This window comes from Melospiza melodia, chromosome 3, assembly GCF_035770615.1.
Source record: "Melospiza melodia melodia isolate bMelMel2 chromosome 3, bMelMel2.pri, whole genome shotgun sequence".
NCBI lineage: Eukaryota > Metazoa > Chordata > Aves > Passeriformes > Passerellidae > Melospiza > Melospiza melodia.
In genome coordinates, this window is record NC_086196.1 from 3,901,848 (window position 1) to 3,922,702 (window position 20,855).

The following is a 20,855-nucleotide window of genomic DNA, read 5'->3' on the forward strand; positions in this document are numbered from 1 at the left end:
GTGTTCATCTGCCAGAAATTCCTTTCCTGCCATTTTTAGTTGCATTTCTGCCATTTTCACTTTCCTATTGCTGCAACAGTAACTTTAATTTACCTGCAGCAAACTGAATACAAGACCTTCTTCCCTTGGTTAGCCATCCCTCTGAACCCAGAAGGCACATCAGCATAACTTAATGAAACCAAAAGTTTAGAAGCAGAAAATTAACCCTCCCTCTCACTACCTATTTCTTAGTCATCCAGGAGAAAGAGATATTGCAGACATCCTCCTTCTAGGAGTGGTGAGACTTAAAATGAAATCAGAACTTCAGAACTAGTCCAACTATTAATTCAATACTCCCATTATTTGAAGATAAATAATGAACTTGAAAAAATCCCATGTTCTGAAAGATGCTGCCAGCCACCAAAGCTAGAAATACGGTTGCTTTGTAGTAACAACACATGGATGGGATGAAGTCTGGCAGAGGGTCAGAGATCCTGCCCTATGGCAGGAAAGTATGAGAGATTTTAGCCTCTGAAGCCTTATAACACTCTTTCTCTTTCATAATATATCTCTTTCTGACTCCAGGAAAGCATCCTGCAGCAAAGACTGCACAGGCTCCAGGGCTACAGTTCTGTCTTTCCATGTTGTTTTAGCCACCAAACACTTTTGATTTTGCATTTCTCAGCTGCAGCTCTGAGTTGCCATTGGTTTTACTGTCACAGCCATCCCTACTGCCTACTGAATTTGCCTGCCTTTATAATTACTTGAAAAGTCCCCTTGCTGTGGACATGGACTTATCCACCTACCTTGCCAACATCTGACTCTGTGCTCATCTGCAGAAAACTTGGAGAAGACTCACACCGGCGCTGGAAGATTATTTTCAACAGAGAATAGACATGTTAATGACAGAAGACAAAAGGGAAAGGAGATAATAAGTCCATTCCACATACTGATGGGTTACCATAGTCAAGGGGTCCTGCAGGACTTGATCAATGACAGCACACAATTCTTCGGTTTGTTGTCTGAGCTGGGCAGGGGAGCACATCTGAAAAGGGAGGGATGGATCACTTAGTTAAACTTTGCTTTTTGATTTCAAATGTAGATCTGAAAGATAAATAACACACTACCTCTGAATGAGTGTCCAAAGCAGTGCCTTCAGTCGCACTAGCAGGCTTGGTTGGCTCTTCTAATGCCTGCAATTCAAGAGATTTTGGTGTGATACTGAGTTGAAAATTTTGAAAACCAAACAAACATACACTTTTTCCAATACTCTGTTTCCAAAGGTGGCACTTTCACCATTGAAAGATGGAAAAGAAAGAAATTACAGGCCTGGTGATGTTCTTTAAGTTCCCAAAACCTGATTCAGAGTGGTATGGTTATGGGTTTACAGAGAAGAAAGTATTCAAGCAGAATGAATCATCTCCACTTTTGGAAAATCAGAAACTACCAGTTCCAATTGTCTTCTCCTTCAATAATGCCACCTTCTTCACAGTAAATGTGTCACAGTGAGTGTGCACTGTATGCCACAGAGCGTTGGGGGATGCCTGCTGTGTGTCAACACAGAGCCACCACCTGTGAGCAGATGGACAAGTCAGGGACCCAAACACACAGGAGGCCCTTTTCTTTCTTTCAGTAGATATTTTCTGTGAAAAGTGTCTCCTGTTTAAAGAGGATGGTGGTGTCACCTTGGAACAGAAATAGTGTTTGCCATTCTTGGATTTTAGCCTGAAATCAGAAATGTATGCAGTAAAATATGTTCCATACTGTATTTGTGATCTCACAATAAGCACAAATGCAATCTCTCCAAACAAAACACAAGCTTCTGTGTTTGGCTATACCGCTCACTTCCCTATACCGGTACTTGGAGCAGGTCTGAGAACAGTGGAAATCAGTTTGCCAATCCCTTCACTTTATAAGGATCACAAAACACCCTCAAAAGCCAAAATCCACTGCTCAGTTCCCTTTTCATCTTCATCCAGCATCTGTGAAGCACATTCTTCCTGCCATCACCCATTTTTGCTTTGAAGTGATTTTCAAATAGACACCGTGCTGAGACCAAAAATTACTCAGGAAGCCTGCTGATGTGTCTGCTGAAGCTGGACTACAGGGAAGGGAACCGCAGGGTTTGCGGAGTTTTTTTGTTTAACACATTATGTTTTTGTAAGGTTTCATTTTGTTAATTTTTTTTTTTAAGTATAAGAGTAAAAAGAGCATTCCAGTTAAGCCCTTTTTCATGCATGTGGGATTCTGCGTGCATGGGCTGGTGCCACTGAGGTGGGTGTGAGGGCTGCCAAATACAGGAGATGTATGTGGACCTGTGATGGAAATGTCAAAATATTTAAAAAATAAAAAAAGAAAAGAAGCACACTTATTTCTGAGTTTTACTTTGCTGACTACATTTTATTTCTTTCCTTGTCCAGCTACTGGCAGCATACATGTGTGTACACCTAAGCGAAAAGTTAGTGACAATTTACTTTTCATATTATTATAATACCACCCACAAATGATCTCGCACAAAAGCACATTCATGGAACACCATGTCTTCTACTAAAATTAAAAGTGATTGCTTTCCAAACATTTCTTCCTTTCTCTCTACCTCTTGACAAATGACAAATGTGTTGGCCTTAGAGTAGTTTCAGTTCAAAAGGTGAAATGTAAAAGTGATTCACTTTGATATACAGAAATTAATGTAATCTTATCCCAAGACAGACCAAGAAAAGATAAATAGCCTTTCTCATCTCTGAAGTTTCATCATTTTCATCCAGTTAGAGTTTCAAAAAGAAAGACAGTCCTGTTGAAGAGGAGGACTCAGCCAAAGAGAGCTCAGCACTGCACTCAAATACAGTGCCCCTGGTTCAATAAGCAACAAAATTAAGAAGAAGAGTCATTTCAGTACCTATTAGGGTCAGGTTTGACAAAACAGCCTGATATAGAGGAATGATGAGTTTGAATGTGAGTTAGGAAAAAGAAAAACTTCTAATCAATCATGGATTTGGAATGGGGAATTATCAAAGCTTCTCAAAACCCCCAACAAACCAGTAAGATAATAAACATAATAAAGGGATTGTTAAGAAAAAAAATACAGTTGCTGTTTCATATTCACTTCACCAGAATAGTGGGTGAACAAAATCAAGGGTAAGAAACAACTACCCTGCAGATTTGGGAGAATCTTTCCAGAGAAATTACAGCCACATCCAGAAGTCTCTGCTCAGAGCCAAGATGGCTAATTTAAGAAACTATTCATTTCAGAAGCTGAGTTCCCAAATATCTTTCCATTTTGGAGCCTTCAGTGACTAAGGAAGGCAGGTGAGCACAGCACCAAGGTCTGTGCTCTCCACAGTCCCCCTGAGACACAGCCATCATGCAGGAGCCACACTAGAAAAAAGCTGCAGTGTTCTCCCTTACTGTACTTTGGGAAAAGAAAATTTTAATCTTCAAACCAATTAATCTAATTTCATTCACTATTTCAACTCTTTAATTCTTCTTTTCTTTCTTTCTTTCTCTTTCTTTCTTTCCTTCTTTCTTTCTTTCCTTCTTTCTTTCTTTCTTTCTTTCTTTCTTTCTTTCTTTCTTTCTTTCTTTCTTTCTTTCTTTCTTTCTTTCTTTCTTTCTCTCTCTCTCTCTCTCACTCTCTTTCTCTCTTTCTCTCTTTCTTTCTTTTTCCTATTTTTCATTTTTTCTTATTTGAACAGCTGATTTTTCCAAAGAAAGAGTAGAAACAGGAAATTATACTCTCTATAACTATCCCTACCACCTCTACTAAGAGAAATGGTTCTGTTTGATCTGTTGTTAGCTTTTCAAAACACATCTCATTTTTTCCCAGCATGCCTTCTTTCACATTTCCACATAGGAAAAATAAAGAGATAAAAATGTACAACTACATTTTCAAAATTACTGGTGTCATCATGCAAAAATGTTATGATTAATTTCTATCTACATGCTGCTGATTAGCACTATCAACAGTACTCAAGATTCACTTCCTATGCTGATGGCCTAACAATATTAAAAGTGGAACATTCTTGTTTAGACATTCAAATTTTTGATTATATATGAAACAACAGGGGTACCAAAATTTAAAAGAACATCATAATTTAGATAATGAAAATGTAAAGCAATTTAAATGAAATAACCAGTAGCTGAACCACTGTTTTTTTTCCTTGAAAAGGGCAATTTTGGGGGCATGATGCATTTGTGCCATTGACATCAATGATGACTACAACCCTTCCTTCCACTTTCTTCCTTTTTGATTGCTAAAACTGTATCAGAGCTGAAAGGATACTGGTAAATGACCCAAACACAATACCTAGTATTTCATTAGAAGACTGAAAAGTCCAGGCAACATATAGGATATATAGAAAATAATGTCATCCACCAATGGACCACATCAATAAAAGAAATTAATTTTGTGACCTAGATCTGACATAGCTTTCCTCTTACTGTATTCTGAAAACCCTGGACTGAGCATATTTTCCCCATCTCTATCTTTTCCCAAGCCCTCAGCGTGTGTGAAAAAATCCCACCACACAATGGAACTTCACATACCATTATTTCCTTTAACTTCTCTCTTGAAGATGCTGGAAGATTACACTGAAAATTTTACTGAAATTATACCTACTATTTTCTGTCCCATAAAATAATTAATATTGAAAACTGCAAGGCCCATGAAAAATGAGTGAGCTCAAAGGCTGCTCCTACATTGGCATATTTGATTATTATTACAGATAAACTAGGTCTTTTATTTAGTCCTACAACTGCACAAATTATTGCCTTTCTTTCTTACCACGAGGTATTTGTCTCTAGCCTTGAGAAACACTTTGATGTGAACACATAATCTGGATGCAAGAAATTCACCTAGTAAGTGCACACCAGAAATATTTGGGGAAAGCCTATTTTTATTAGAATATTCTCAGCAAAGTCTTGTCAGAAACGCTTTCAAGGTCCAGAAAGTTCTGACATGCCTCATAATAGCCAATTGTCCAGCAGTTAGGTCAATCACCTGAGTGAGAAAAATTGTCCTCCAGGCTCCTGCTGTATGATTTCAAGGAGAAACCTGTATGATTTCAAGGAGAAACCACAGCATTCGCTATGATCAGTTCCTATAGCAATGGATTTCTGATAATACAATAACTAAGAGCTTCCTAAAGGCAAGAACTTAAAGCTGGTTCTTCAATGCAGCTGAATGCTGCCATGCTTCCTCAGTTGCATTTCTTCCTTTTCACTTTAAAAAAAAATCCAAAAATAAAAAAAACCAACCAACATACCCTCTTTTTTTTTTTTCTTTCTGCATGCAGAGGAAAATACCTTTTTCTATTTTTTTCTTCCACAAAGAGAATATGCTGCACTGCCTTTAGTCTGTTTCTACAGGTGATGCAATTACCAGATCTTTGAAGTTTTCCAAGAAGTGTAACAAAATATGGAAAGACTGTTTTACTTTTTCTACATTTACTTAGAACTGAAATTATTGCTGTCTGCTTGTCATCAGTTGATAAACAGAATCCAAATGAGACAACACTTGCACCCCTTCCATCCACAGCCAGTCCTACCTAGTGTTTTTCAGAAGATGTGTGGGATAGAAGTAGTGTGGGATAAGCCCCTGATGTTTCCTTTCCACCAAAAAGATGCTCAGACAAGAGAAATTCACACCAATCAGTATGTAGAGGGGATGTGTAGCTGGACAAAATACAAAAAACCCATATTCACCTGCATAGAGCTTGCTGTAGACCAAAGAAGACTGAACTGTTAAGAGAATAATTTTTTGGTTTGTAAATCCAAAGCCTACAACAGTTTTTGGGTTACATATAAAATTCTACATAATCCTAAAGATGAAGTTGCAGTTGTTTTAAGACACTATTTTCAAGGCCCTTGAAAGAAAGAAAGAAGGAGTTCAGAGGCTGTTCCTATATTAGCACATTTGGTTATTATTACAGACCTTTATCACTCTACAACTGCACAAATTATTGCCTTTCTTTCTTAACACAAGGTATTTAAAGTCATGAATTTTGCTGTAGCACCCGGAAATAAATTCTTCATCTATCCATTTTGGCTGAAAGACATTGTAGTTGATACTTGATAAATACAACCTCAAATTAACAGACACATTACTTTTTAAATAATACCCAATTCAGAAGGGAATTTTGAATTAGACTGTGCCCACATCCATATAATTGTAGAACTTACACAAGGGTGAGTGTCTGCAGAAGTGTGACTCACTGTTTCAGTGTTAATAAGGCCACAAGGAATGTCAATGCTCACCTAGTATGACGTCTTTAAACCACAGGACTATCTGGAACATGAGAAACCACAAAATTGTCCTGTCTTGATTTTTCAGTTTTTGTGATAAAATGGCTATTTCAGTCTCCAGGTTTTTTCTAATGGCTGATTAATTCTTTCTGTCAAATTTTTGCCTTGTGCCTATTTTAAACTTGTTCGGCTTCCTCTTCTGGCCAGTGGATCCTATGATCTGCTGGGCTGAAGGGCTCAGTATCACAGTCTGTGGTCTGACTCAAAGCTCTGGATTTGTGTGGCTGTGATGGCACTGCTGAGTGACCCTGGGCATCACCAGCTCATTATCAGAGTTTCTGCCATCCCTGCTCAGGCACTGTGGAGCTGTGCCCGTCCTGGTGAGGACATTGTCCTGACGTCCTGGCTGCCAGCTCAGTTTTGCTCTGAGCTCCCCTCTTGCTGTTCCCTGACAGAGCCTGACCATGCTGAGGGTGAGTCCCCTAAAAACAAGTCTCGTTTTTCTGGCTGTGAAGGAAGTTACAGCCCGGTCTTCCAAGAGATATCCTGGGTAGTGCTTTTTCTGAGCAGACAACAGAAATTATGTGAGAAACATCAGGTTCATACAAACTCAAACACCTGGGAAACTTGCCAATAAGGAGACTTGATGAGGTTAAGCCACTTCTGGGTTTCTCAAAGTATACACATATAGAGCCAATCAGCCTTTTCTTCTCAACTAATGGGCACGTACTCGAACGACTCTCTTTGAGTAAGAGTATTGGAGGATAAGAGCATGTTCTAAAAAAAACATTAAGGTGATGACAGCCTAATGGTTTCATTAGCAGAGGTTGAAAAATGCTAGTTTAAATTAAAGTTGAAAAATGCCAGTTTAAATTAAAACATCTACACAAACAGAAAAGAACCTTGAGAAAGAAAGATATCAACAGAAAATTCAGAGGCAGTCAAATCATTGCACCTTACGTGGCCCATGAGGAGCAGTTTTCTGTCATAGGACCCAATTAATACTGTAGATGAATTGTTACTAAGATCACCCACAACACAATTCTTATTAATTTTATTTCTCATGACCACTTAAATTAAATAACATAATTACTCACACAGTGGGAAAAAGCCTACTTCTGATAACATGCATTTCTAATTTAATCACATAGCAAAACACTACTTTAGCACCTTAGGCTAAAAAATATATCTAAAATTATGTTGGTTTTCCAATCATATAATAACAATTAGATGTTAATAAAATATCACTTATGTAGTTAAAATCTTACTGTCCTAAATCTCACTCTTTTAAATGCTGCGTGTAAAATGCTTTGCATAAAATGGGAACAACATAACTACTCTCGTTGAGCTAGAACGTATCATGAGTTCCCTACGCAACATTTTGAGAAGAATATTTGGATATGAAGACTTGGTACAATGGGGCCTGAGTGTGCCACGTGATTTCTTCATGCTTTCTCATGGGAGTCATACTCTAAACTCTCATCAGCTGACACAACAGGACCAGCTTAGGAGCACTACAATTAGCTGCTGCTGCAGATCAATAGGAGACTGTTTCCCATAACTCCCCAGATGGGAGAAAGCATGTTCGCAGGCAATGCTGAAACATAAATATACACTTACAAAGTTACTTAGTCAGGTGTCTCTCCTGAAGGGAAATCCTATAACAGAGAATTGATTTCTTATTAGTACTACATGACTGCTCTCACTACTGAAGGATACACCAAGGCTACGATTTTCAGTAAATCCATGGATAACTAGAAGTCTATCTAAACACAGATATCTTTTGAATTGTTGCTTTTTCCACAGGAGCTGGCATTAGATTGCACAAATCCGTTTCATGTATTGGGGATAAGTAACATGCAGTTTGTGGGTCAATGCCCAAGACAGTGCCAGCAAGACTGTCAAAAGGAAATCCATTTTCTTATGAAAAAGTGCAATCAGATAGCTGACATAAACCCACCAGTTCACATCAGGAGTGTGATCTTAGAGTGGGTGTCCTGCTCAGGGTCACCTACCTGGCTTGGGTTGCAGGGTGGTGCAGTCTCAGAGTGCACTAACGGTGCCTTTCAGGTGAAGTCAACCATGAAGTGGTACTTCAGGAGTCACCAAATTCTTCCACCCACTAACAGGCTTTCTGCTCAAACAAAACCCTCCCAAAATACATTCTGTAGGGGTGTAGAATCTCCTGCATCAGCTATTTTCCTTTACAGAGCCGTTTCTATTACACCACATTGCAAGCTAAAGCAAACATAACCTTCATTAGTGCATTCAAGATTTAAGTAAGGGAAGGATCAGGTTTTATGCAAAAGATTAAGAAAATCCTTCAAGATTAAAAGAATATAGGAAAAGAATATATCTTTTTTTTTCTGAAAAATAATCTGAGTTATAGCACTTAACTGATCATTACTAGATCATAATCAGTAACATTTCAAGGAAAAAATTATCATCTTCAAATATTGTACAGTTAAGTTCACCAATAACTTCAGGCTTTGTAAACTACTAGTGAAATCAACTGAGCTGTATATGTGTATAAATATTTAAATGTGTACTCAGGAATGTTTAAACAAATTAATCAGAGGGGAAATTCCTCAACTAGGTCCTGAACAGAAAGCTTTTTCTGAAAAGTTACAAACTGAATGTCACCATGATTAAGCATGTCTTTAAACATGCAAGACACTTAGCTCATTGATCATCAGAGAAAGCTTTTCTTAAACTTAGCTATTCTTTTGAGTAAATTAATTTGGGAAAAAATATTTTAAAAATAAATGTCTGTGGGTATTTTGAACCCTTAATGCAAAGCTTAAATTTTCAATTGACTTTTCAAGTTGAACTGTCTGAATAAGACTATACAGCCCTGCCCTTGTTGACTGTGACTTTGGAGGTAAACCAATGCACTGAAGTCTGGGGTTTGAATCTATCTGCCTGTCCTACAGAAAATGATTGCTAGCATAAACTACAAACTGAGAATGGCCCACTAGCTCTCACAGTGTTCAGGAAGAATGGAAGTTAACAGAGGCCAGAACAATGGCCAGGATGGTTCTCCATTTAACAAAACAGCAGGTCAAAATATCATATTTTTGGTTGTTAAATTTATGGGTATAAGCACAGCTGTCCAATAATCATTACCTGACCAAGATCTACTGATTTTCAAGTCCCAGAACAGCCGTGCTTCAGACACTTTCCAAAAACTAAACAGATTTTGAGATGTTGCGATAAAAGTTGCAATTCCTTTAGGACAGTGGAATTTTTTTTTCCTTTTTTATAGTAAATAGATTTTCAGAAATTCAGATTGCTGGAACTTTGATCTTCAGTGAAAGTGGATGACCCTATAAAATGGCTGGAATTACAATCCTGAGTAGTTAGTTCCCAGAATTCACATTCTGCTGCATTCCCCAACAGACATGTCCGAATTTGTACATCAAGTTGAATGGTCTCAAATGTACAATGCAGTGCCCAAGTCTTTGAGCAAACACTAACCTTCTGTTCCATAAGCAATGTGTTTGTAGGGATTGCTGCAAATGCCTTGTAGCTTGTCTTGATCTTGTACTGCTAAAAGGGTAAACCAGAGAGCAGGAAGAGAAGTAAAACAGGGTAGAAGAGAGAGAGGGGAGAGAGGGGAAAGGTACGACAGAATGAAAGACAATTACAATCATCTTGCAGACATGTTGCAACAAAACAATGCTTATGTATTTCCTAGAAAAACTATTTCTTTTTAAAAATCTAGTGTTTCTGTCAAGGCTTTAAAGTCTGGTAATGTACACGTTTTGTTCTTAGTAATGAAGTAGGACAAAACAAGTTCCCTCGATCTTATAGCTTCCAAAGTTTAACCACTTTCTGCTGACTGCCCCCCTGAAATGAGTATCAGGGGAGGCTGTAAGTTTTTTTCCCAAGTTTTCTTGCAAATTGATATGAAAATGTACAGCTACTTCTGTCAGTACATTCACCTCAACAACTGCTGCTGAGTGGTGTGGTCCTGAACCATGAAATCAGAGAGATTTCTGTGATTGGCTCTCATGAGACTGATTATGATCCTTAAATGCTGAACTGCTTGTTTGAGTAGATAGACCATTTAAATCTTCATGCAGCTTTTCATCTCCTGAATAAATGACTCTACCTCCCAAACAAAATAAGCATAGGAACTTTCACACTCTAATAAAACTAACAGAACTGGCAATCTAAACATACAAAATGTACGAGTTTGGGGGTGAAAATTCGAACATAAACCTTAAAATTTATTCTTTTCAAATAATTTATATTGTAGACTCTATCTGTTTGCCCAGTTAGTTTTAAATCTTTACAAATACTATTTTTTACATTTCCTTTATCAATATAGAGGCTGAATTCACTAATTTTTAGAAGACTGGTGAGTCTCTTCTATATTTAGAGGAGTTCAAGAGGTAGGATTCTTAATCACATGACTGCTAGAACTTTCACTATTATTATTATTATTATTATTAATTAGATATTTGCTACATTGTTCCCTTTTTGGCAACAATCTGACAAAAAAGTCATAAATTCACACCAAAATAGACTTCTAAGTTAGTGATTATTTCTGTGACAGTCAGCCAGAAATAAGGTTATTTGTTAATCAGGTCAGGTTTTTTTAATGTACCATTATCTGCAACAGTAAATACTGGTGATTATGAGATAACAGTCTGAAACAGCATGTTGTACTTTGGGTCATTCTTTTGTTTACTTTTTATTTTCTTTATATCTACTAAAGGTCTCAATGACAGCAGAGTGGGCAAAATTTTAACTCAGATAAGAAATTTATCCACACCACTGCCTTGAAATAGTGTAGGGAACAACCTTTTAATTCTTTCTATATAATATTGTTTGCCTTTGGCTTCACTCAGTTGGAAACTGGAGAATGAGTCATTCAAGAAGTCAGTAATCACAGCAATCATATTGAATGAAGAGCTTGACAAAGCAGATGAATGCAAATTCTGAAACTGAACTTTTTTCTGTTTTTTGGTGGGAGGGGCTTTAGAGCATGGGATGGTAATTCATCTGAGATTCATCGATTCTAACTTAGATGTCTATCATTCAGTTTCTTCAGTCAACACTGATGCTTTTTATAATCATAGCCATTTCTACAGAATTAATCTAATCCCAAAGTAGGCAAATGGAAAGGTAAAATAAAATCATCTTCTAAATACACCATATTCTCTCCACTAGATGTAATAGAATCACCTAAATTGTGCTTGGATATGTAACTTTCAAATGTCAAAAGTCATGTGAGGTGAATCCTGCCCTTTGAACATTTAGACAGCAACACTGCAGAGCTCCATAGATGAATTTATGCATATACAAAAACTATATGCAAAAATAACTAAACTTATGTTTAGCTATTTTTAACTAAAATAAAATACTGATCACTGAGATGGAAGACTTGAATTCCAAATATTAAAATAGGCATATTCACAAAATGTATTCTTGTTTGATTATAATTGAAATCCAACTAAAATTGTGTCATTGAACATGAGAAATACAATATCTTCACTAGCTCCTAGGCTATAACAAAATGTGCATCATATTTGAAAAGAGAACTATGATCACTTTGAGGTTAGTTGTACTATTATATTAGCTAAACAAAGACATAACAGACTCTTAAAATGTAAAAGTTTCTGTACTGCTTTCATGTGCTTCATGACTTCTATATATTGCAGAACCTGTGAGCAATGTGCTATTTTTACAGGTCTTGATGAGTGGAAAGTCTTTAATTCAGTTTCTCACCTATATGAATATGTTTCTTTACACATTATTTCATGGTTTTTAAAATTACTTTTTCAATATCTAAATACATTAAATAATTTGCTTCATAGGAATCTAGCAGTAATTTTAAACATCTGTGGATAGTTAGGTCTGCTGGCCTGCACCACAGTACAGCCAAAAGCAAACCAATTCCAACATAAGAGCTTGGGCAAGTGTCAGATGGGGAGTTTGGGGGAAACTTTTGGTTTTGTTGTTCGAATGAACACCTAGGGCATCCATGGGGCCCTGCAAAATCTGCTAGATGTGCTATAAAGGCTTAAAATCAGTGCCACCAACCTTGGTAGCTTAGAGCTCCTCATGAACAATCTTTCCTGCTTTATGGTAGGTTTTGCAGCTGTGCTGAACTCCATGTTGCTAAAATCAGTTTGTTCCCCAACTGTTTTGTGTAGACCTATATGCATTCCTGAGCTACATTCAAATAGGAAAAATCAAAGGCTTTAGAAGAATGATACCCCATGAAACCACAACAAAGTTTTTTCAAAACAGAAAGCTAGAAGTTGGGATTCTAACAACTGTTCCTTCACAATTTATCTGTCCCTACTGTGTTTCACTGTCCATTTTGCTATATTAGGTCCATGAGGACTTTATCAAAGTATCTACAAAGTCTAGGGAGGTGGCTTTTATTTCCTGTGGTCACCCAAAGCTGACACTTCACACTGATCTGTGGATTCATGTTTATATTCACTTTGCAAAACATTCCCATTTTTAAATCATTAACAAATACAAACCAAGGGAAAGCACATGCTTATATATACATATACAAACAGTTAAACAAATGAATAGGTTATCTTTTGATTTGTGTTATTTGGTGCATGTCCGAATTCTGGTTTAGTAGATGTTGGTTTAAGGTGTGCCTTAATGTTGCTGTAATGACTGTTGAAGCAACATTAAGGCTGAAAAATTACACATGTCAAATTATACACACCAAAGGCAAGCACTTCTAGATGCTGTATTTTTTCCCTTGATGTTCACTTAGCACTTTTGTACATGAAAAGATTTTGTCATGCATCAACCATTGTCAGATAAAGCAATCTGCTTTTTGTCTAGTTATAAAGCTGAGCTGATTACTACTGCAGAGACCTAAATGCTGCTTAAGATACTAAAGTTGTCTTTCCTCAAAACTTTTCTTTTTTCCTCTGGAAATATATTGAGATTTGAGGCTGGAGTATCACTGGACAGCCTGCTACCATTAATACATCCACAAAGATCATTGAGCTAAACCATAATCTAGGGGTGGAAATAGGTGAGCAGAATGGGGGTTGAATGGGCAGTATTAGCAGTAGATGAAGTCTTTGACTCACATTTTAAAGCCATGAGAGACCTTTCTGGCACTAAACACCCAGCTGCATTAGATTTGGATATTTTAGCTCTTCCACATCTCCAGCTGAGTCAGCTTTGTTTACAAGATTAAAAATTAGACTGGACTAATGGTCCAAGTCTGTTATACTGGTGGACACTCTCCCAGTCTCCATGGGATGGTGGGCCAGTTTCAAAATTGCCACCATATTGCATCATAAAGCAGAGTTAGTAGGAAAAGGGACAGTAGGAAAGACAGAAGTATAACAATCTCTGCAAATATAAACCCAGGCAATAGCTCTGTGTCACAAGCAGAGAATTTCTTTACTGCCAGAAACCTCACAGTGCTTGATGCACCAGCCAGCAGAACAGCAACTGTTTTGCAATCTGCAGGCTTGGTCATGGGTTACAGTTTGGTCTCAGGGTCTTTTTTCTTGGAATTTCTACAATTTCATATCTCTTTTTGTTTCATTAACTAATACTGACAGGGTGTAACAACACTGTACAGCTTTGCTTGGCACAATGGCTCCTCTTGGCTCATTTGGATTTTAAAAGAACCATTCATGACAATTGCTACTTTGTGCTGATTTTAACCTCTCATTTCCAATTAACATTTTTAAGTCACCCCTGCCACAGCCAAACTGTTAGGAGTACATCTGACACAACTTGATCTAGCAGACCAGGCTGTAATTTTGTGCTGTGAGGAAATAAATCAATAAACTATGATAGATTTTGTGCGATGGACAGAGCTCAGATGTGAGTGAAGGAAGGGAACACAGCACAAGGAAAGCACAGAGTGCAAAGATAAGATAAAAAATGTTGAGAAGCTTCCTGCAGCTCTGGTGCTTTCTGCAATGAACTCCTCCTTTTTGCATAGCAGCTCTTCTTGTTTTCACCTACCTGCTGCATCTTTTTGGATATCCTTCCCTTCTCTTTCCTGAGATACACCTTTAAATCCACAGTGTGACTGGTTCCCAAGCCCTCCTGCAGAAATTGCGTCCGTTGCTCATTCTCACCCTGCAATGGCTCTCCCGCCTTTGGGTGGGTGACAAACAGCAGGAGCTTGGCTGATCTGCCAGGTGTGAGACTTTGGTATTTGCAGTAGTTTGGGCTGTAGGAAGCTTGGCTTTTCTTTCCCCCTCATCCTCTGTCTAGCGCAACAAAATCAGAGGAGTACAAAAGGAAGGGAAGAGGCAGGAGACTGTCCTCATCTTCCATGGCTGGCCCTTGGCCACAAAGCCTTTGCTCAGGCTAAGCTCACTATTGCCCCAGGCTAGTCCCAGGGTGGCTGGGGTGAGGAAAGCCTCCAGGGAAGTGAGGAGGACAGGCAGAATTGGGTGCTTGGGAATCACTTATCAGTGGAAGAGCTAGTTCACATCAACTAGATTAAACTGCTTCTTGCTCAGCCCTGCACCTCAGATCACCACACTTCTATTTCTTTCCCTGGGAGCGCATAAGGATTTATTTTAGAATGGGGTGAATAGAACATGCTTCATGGTTGATTTTTGATACACCAGGATTTTAGGCAAGCTTCACAAATATGTGTACCAAATGTACATCAGAGCTACTGCACACAAATCCATCTTTAGTAGTAAATCATCATACTCAAGAATAAAGTATCTTCTTTTTTATGCTAAACATCTTTTCCATAATACAGAACACAGTGCTAGCAATTTGAAGGGTAGGATTTAACTTTCACTATCTTCACTATTAATACAAAACCTGTTCCTTTTCCACATTTTTTCCACATCCCATTTATTTTACTAGTATTCTGCAACATGGGTGTGATTTTTTTCCTATAGGGACAAAGAAATATTATAAAATAAGCATGCACCAAGAGTACCTTGGGTTTGAAGTTTTCATGGCCAGGAGGCAGGGAAAAAGACTGTGGTGAAGTCAGCTCTCTGGGTCTTGATGGCAGTGTGCCTGGTGCCTTGTCTGAGATGGGAGATCTGCACTTTAACACCGATGAGGTGGCAGAATGCTCAGGTCTCGGAGAGGAGGAGTTAGACCTAAAATTTGCTTGCACCAATGAAGAATTCAATTGCAGTGGATGGGAATTAATGCTACCAGTTTGTGGAACCAGTGGGGTAGAGTGAGGCCGTGGGAGAGGCCACTGCTTTGAGATGCCAGAAGGGGTAGGAGAGGAGGCACTGATCTCATGAACACATGTTTGGGATGAATCTGATCTAGATCTAGAAGGTGAGTGCAAAAAACTTGGGGAAGGAGATGAGTGTCTTTCTGAGGGAGGAGACAATGCACCACTAGGACAGGTAGAAGCAAGCAAATGATATGACTGGCAAGTGAAGATGGGTGAGTAAGTGTGCACTCTCTGAGACTTCTGAGGTGCCCGGGACCGGGAGGCAGAACAGCCCAGCCCTTCTGGAGAAGGAGAGGTGGGGTATGCAATGGAAGAGGGAGCTGGGGCACTAGGAGGACGCAGTGAAGACTGCAAATCTGGAGAGGCAATTGATCTTCTATAGGAGGAGAGAGGGGATGACAAAGAATTTCGGCAGTCTGGAGAAAGCGATTGAACGGGAGGGGGCTTTTTAGGAGAAAGGGACCTCGCTTGAGGGGTGGGATGAGGCTTGGAAGGTAAAGGCAGATGCTGAGCCCATCCTGAAAGCCAATAATCCTCTTTGCTGGGGGAATCTGGCCTTATAGGAGGGCTTGAAAGAGATTTCTTGGGGGTTGGGGGAGTTGTTTTGAACTTTTGATCTATTGCAAGTGTTGAGGAACTAAGGGAGCTAGGGGAAAATGTGGGACAAGAAGCAGGAGAAAGCGGCCTCCGCTGAGAGGAGCCTGATCTCAGAATAGCAGTTAAGAGAGTCAGTCTGGTTGGCAGAGGGGATTTGACTCCTGACTTGGCTGAATTTCCTCTGGATAACGTTTGTGTGCAAGGCTCATTTATACTACATATGGTCGAAGAGGACCCATAAAGAGAGGGTGGAGACAAAGGTTTAGGGCTAGGAGATAATGAATGTGTTATTATATGTACAGGAAGAGGAGACAGAGCTCTCAATTTTTTGGAAGAACTCGGGGATATAGACTGAGCTAAAGATCCTTGCACTTCAGCTGAACACGGAGGATTGGAGGAAATATTTGGACTCTTTGTCTGAACAGAGGATGTGGTGAAGCCTCCCATTTTGCAAACACAGTCAGGGTTATAGAGACTTGGTGTTTGTAGGTTATCAGACAATCGAGGAGTGGAGTACCAACTCTTTGATGCAGAAGAGGATATTTTAGACATTGCGGGAGGTGAGCTATGGGAAGCAGACTGAAAGTAGAGAGATGATTCTTGCTTAGAAAACCTGGTTGCTGACTGCCAGTTGTTACAGGAATCTTCCAGCGAAGAGGCTTGATTCATGTTAACCACGGCACCACACGCTACTTTCTGATTAATTGGAGAAATTAAGTGGACAGCAGGTGGTTTAGAGGAAAGATGATCAGAGGTGGAAAGAGTAGAAATTAACTGGAGAGGAAAAAAAAAAAAAAAAAAGAATTGTTAAAATAGATGGAACTTGTGGAACTGTTAAACACCTCACATTTCAGTGCTGTGGTCATGCGTATAGGGTTCCATTAGTACTGCTGTGTGGGTTAAAAGCATAGGGCTGTTTTAAGCTTGGCCATAGAGCCTGATGGATAAGGTCCTTATGGGGAGGTCACTGAGGCAGACAAGCTATGTGGTACTTTGGGTTTATGACACTTCAGTTTTGTTGATGTAAACAAGGTTCAAGGCTACAGTATTTTTCCTTTTAGGTGGAAGCCAAGACAGTGGTGCCATGAGTGTCCGGAATCATGTGATGCCATCCACAGTATGCAAACACAATGGAAAGTAAGAAAATTGCAATAGTGCCCAATCTCACTCTGCCAGTTCACTGAAAAGCAGCCTTTTTGAAAACAGGATTCAAGTCAAGTGTTCTTTTCCTCATTCAGTAAACAACCAAACTGCCCTTCTGCAGCACTGTGATATCAGAATGAGAAATTTGCTTGGAACTACTTAAATCAGACATCCAGTCTGCTTTTCACTTCTCCTGTCATTCACAGAGCAGAGCATTTGACAGTTTGCAGGCATGTGAGAGTCCTTATCCCCTTCTCCACAGTCTTTCGATACACTAATAAAACAGTAATGAGCTCTTTCATGGGTGTCTTTTTTCTTGGGTCTATTCTAATTAGGATTTGTCAAAACTAATTAGAGCATACAAGTATATTATCAACCTGTTATACAGTTTCATGCTTCTAAAGAAAGAAATTCTCTCAAAATCTTCCAAGTTATTATAATGCTGAAATTAAAAACTGAGGTATGCACAATATGAATAAAGCATAGCAGTATGAAATCATGATTAAAGTCAACTGTAAAACCAAAAGGATACAAATTGTCACCTAACATTTGACTGAGCAATTTCAAAGCAGGGAAATTGACTCCAATTTCATCAAACTTGATGTAAATATCAGAACACCTATTTAACTGCTGTTAGATACCCTGAAAATATTATGCAGCTCCATGAAAGACTATTATTATATGATTCAGTTTCAACACACTACTTTCTCATGGCTGTGGCTCAGCTTATTAATTATATTTTTAATACATATGTCTTACCCATAATAGAGATGAATTATGATGATTATGATTATATAATATAGTATTGATATATTACAAAACAAAAATAAGAACAAAACTAATGTTCAAGTGAGAGCATATGCTGGAAGAAGCTGCAACAGAAGAGGAAGATTTAAAAGCTTTCAAAGGCAAAAATATGCCTAAATATGGGCTAAACAGACACTTCAAAACCCTATGAGCCCTTATAACTTAAAATCAGTGAGCTCTTCTTGCTAAATGATACCATACAAATAGCAAGCCTTTTAAACCAAAGATGCTTTCTGCATAAGGTAACTTCAGAAAAGCCAGGTCAATGCTTTGATTTATAGGAATAAACACAAAACCTCCAAATGCCTTTACAACACTAACTTGTCCTGTTTTATACATGTGTTAAGGTGTCACATTTCAAAGTGAAAAGTCAATGGATGTACACAGGGAAAATATTGGATATAAAAATTAATGTTGTTTGTATCCTTGTATATATATTCTATTCAATTGAGAAATTAGGCCTCTTGTTGAAAATGCTGCTAATTAAGAAGAAGCAAAAATACTGGAAATTGAAAATCATTTACCAGCATTTAATCATTATGAAAAACTATTATTAAAGATGTCATGAAAGATAAAATTATTTAACAAGTTGAAAAGCAGTGTGGTAATAAATCTGATAATTTGGAGCAGCTTCCTGAATTTAATAATGAATTCTGGAAGTTAATCAACTACAAAAACAGAGCTAGGGTATTTAATCTCTGTATTTCAAACTAGAATGGATAAATTTCCCTTACAAAGACAACAGATTAAAAGAAAGTGAGGAACAAATATGAAACTTCATAATAAAATCATATGATGTGCACTGACTTCCAATTAGTAAAAACTTAATAAGATTTATAAGCAGCTACAAAAATGTTCATGGTAGCAGATGACAAATACGCTCCTGGAAGTAAGATAAAGACATTTTGCAGAATTTTTCCAGTTTAAATACCACTGAACATTCACATGCTGAGCTAATTGAGCCATTAATCAAGTATTCAGAAATGATTTTGCTATTGCAACACAGTATTAATAACCACATCCATAGACGATGAACCTCATTTACAGGATCAGGGAATCATAATCAAAGCGGCTTGGAAGCGACTTCCAGAGGTCATCCAGTGCAGCCTCCTACCCAGAGCAGGGCTCTCGCCATCACCAGTGGCTCAGTCAGCTGTGCCCGTGTCCCCTCAGTCCCCAGAGCTCCGATGGAGCTCCAGCACCCCCAGGCAGCCTGTGCCAGTGCTGCACCTCCTCCCACTGAGGAGGCTGCTCCTGGGGTCCAGATGGGATCACCCACGCTGTGGTTTGCAGCCACTGCTGCCTCACCTGCCCCTGCAGAGGAGAGTTTGGCTCTCTCGTGTCCATGAGTGCCCTGCAAGGGGCTCTGGGCAGCTCCCAGACGCCTCCTTGGCTGTCTCTTGGTGGGAGTCAGCAAAGCCAGCTCCTTCAGCCTCAGCTCACTTGTGCCCCAGACATGCTTACACCTTTGTGTTGGACCCCACTCCCTTCCGCACATCTCTCTTGAATTTGAAGGTTGCTGGCCACCAAACTGAGCATGGCTTTACAGCTGCAGCCTCAGCAGTGCAGGTGAGATAGAATTTCCCTAAATCAGTGGAATTTTTTCTGTGCAGGTTCTCTACTGGATTAAACCCTCCTGTAGGTGAATTGGATTAGTGCAGAAGAAGTGAGTGACCAAAGTAGATTTTTGCTTCTTTGGTCTGTGATTCAACCGCAAGTCCTTTTCTCTTCTCCTGAATACCTCCCAATACGTGTCCCAAAAATGTATGAGAAAAGCTGAAATAGGTGGCAAGGTTACACTAGCACAAAGGGATAAAGGCACTTGAAAAAGGTCTTGATGCCTTGTAGTTAATCATTCCAGAATTTTCAAAGTCGACATAATACTAGTATTGAGCCTTGCCTAGAAGACCTTTAGCACATTTTAAATGGCAGAACTGAGCTGGAGACAAGGCAAATGGTCATTCTGGTAAGGTCACACTGTTCTGGCAGGGCACAAAAGATGTGGTTAGTTATACCAGCAAGACCCTGAAAGATGTGCTGGTCAAACAGGAAAAAGCAAAGAATGTGCAAACTGAGACCCCAAAAGGCAGAAGTCATGTCTGAGTGAATCATGTCTTCAATTTAGACCTGATCCTGGGCCCAGTTAACCATCCTTTGACCTCAGTAGAATCTCCTTATAGACAGGAAAAATGAAAAACAAATCACCTACAAAGACTGCAACCTGAGAACCAGAAAGTCAGAAGGAAACACCAGAAACTGTGGAAAACCTGAAAAAATCCCTAGAGACAACACAGTAAATCAGACTGTGAGCTGGGACCCAATTGATATAAATGCTATTTAGTCCAGTTTCTCCCAACAAGGAAGGTGCATTGTCCAAGCAATGGCATGAGTTTGTAGGGACCCCGACTCATTTGTCTGGAAAAGCCAAACCAGATGGCACTCAATGGACTGAGAAACATAAGTGACTTCAAATAACTAAAAATCCCTCCAGTTACTGACCCCCCCACAGCAAGTCAAGAAATTTCTCCAAGTTGAGCCCATGCCTGACATTTGGGAAGCAGACATCCCACTCAAGCCAAAGGGTAAATTCCCAAAGGCAGGAGTCAGTCTGACTCTCTTGCATGGCTAGACTCTCTTTAACATTAAAAAAAAAAAAAAAAAAAAAAAAAAAAAGGGGGGGGGGGGCAAAAGAACCCCCAACACAACATATAAACATTAAACTATTACCAAGAAGTTCCAAATGTGACCAGAATAACAGGTTATTTTTTTTCAGGCTTTGAATATAGCGTGGCATTTTCCAACATCAGTCAGGACCTCTATGTCTTACAGAACAGAAATTTCCAATTTTTTAGTGCTTTCCTTTTTTCATTTTGTTTAAACAAAGTCAGAAATGTATTAAGCAAAATGAGCCCTCTGG

At 38.9% G+C, this 20,855-nt stretch overlaps 1 protein-coding gene across 6 annotated transcripts in view; it reads right to left on the bottom strand.

The window, feature by feature from the left end:
- Nucleotides 1-20,855, bottom strand: part of MLIP (muscular LMNA interacting protein) — a 104,544-nt gene that overhangs the window by 35,979 nt on the left and 47,710 nt on the right. For 3 of the 6 annotated variants that reach the window (XM_063150679.1, XM_063150675.1, XM_063150680.1), the window contains 5 exons: nt 15,134-16,762; nt 9,697-9,768; nt 1,107-1,172; nt 941-1,024; nt 786-845 (listed from right to left, as the gene is read on the bottom strand). In XM_063150679.1, the coding sequence (XP_063006749.1) occupies nt 786-845; nt 941-1,024; nt 1,107-1,172; nt 9,697-9,768; nt 15,134-16,762 (1,911 nt within the window). The remainder of the gene's footprint in view (nt 1-785; nt 846-940; nt 1,025-1,106; nt 1,173-9,696; nt 9,769-15,133; nt 16,763-20,855) is intronic. The other 3 variants (XM_063150676.1, XM_063150677.1, XM_063150681.1) reach the window with 3 other exon arrangements.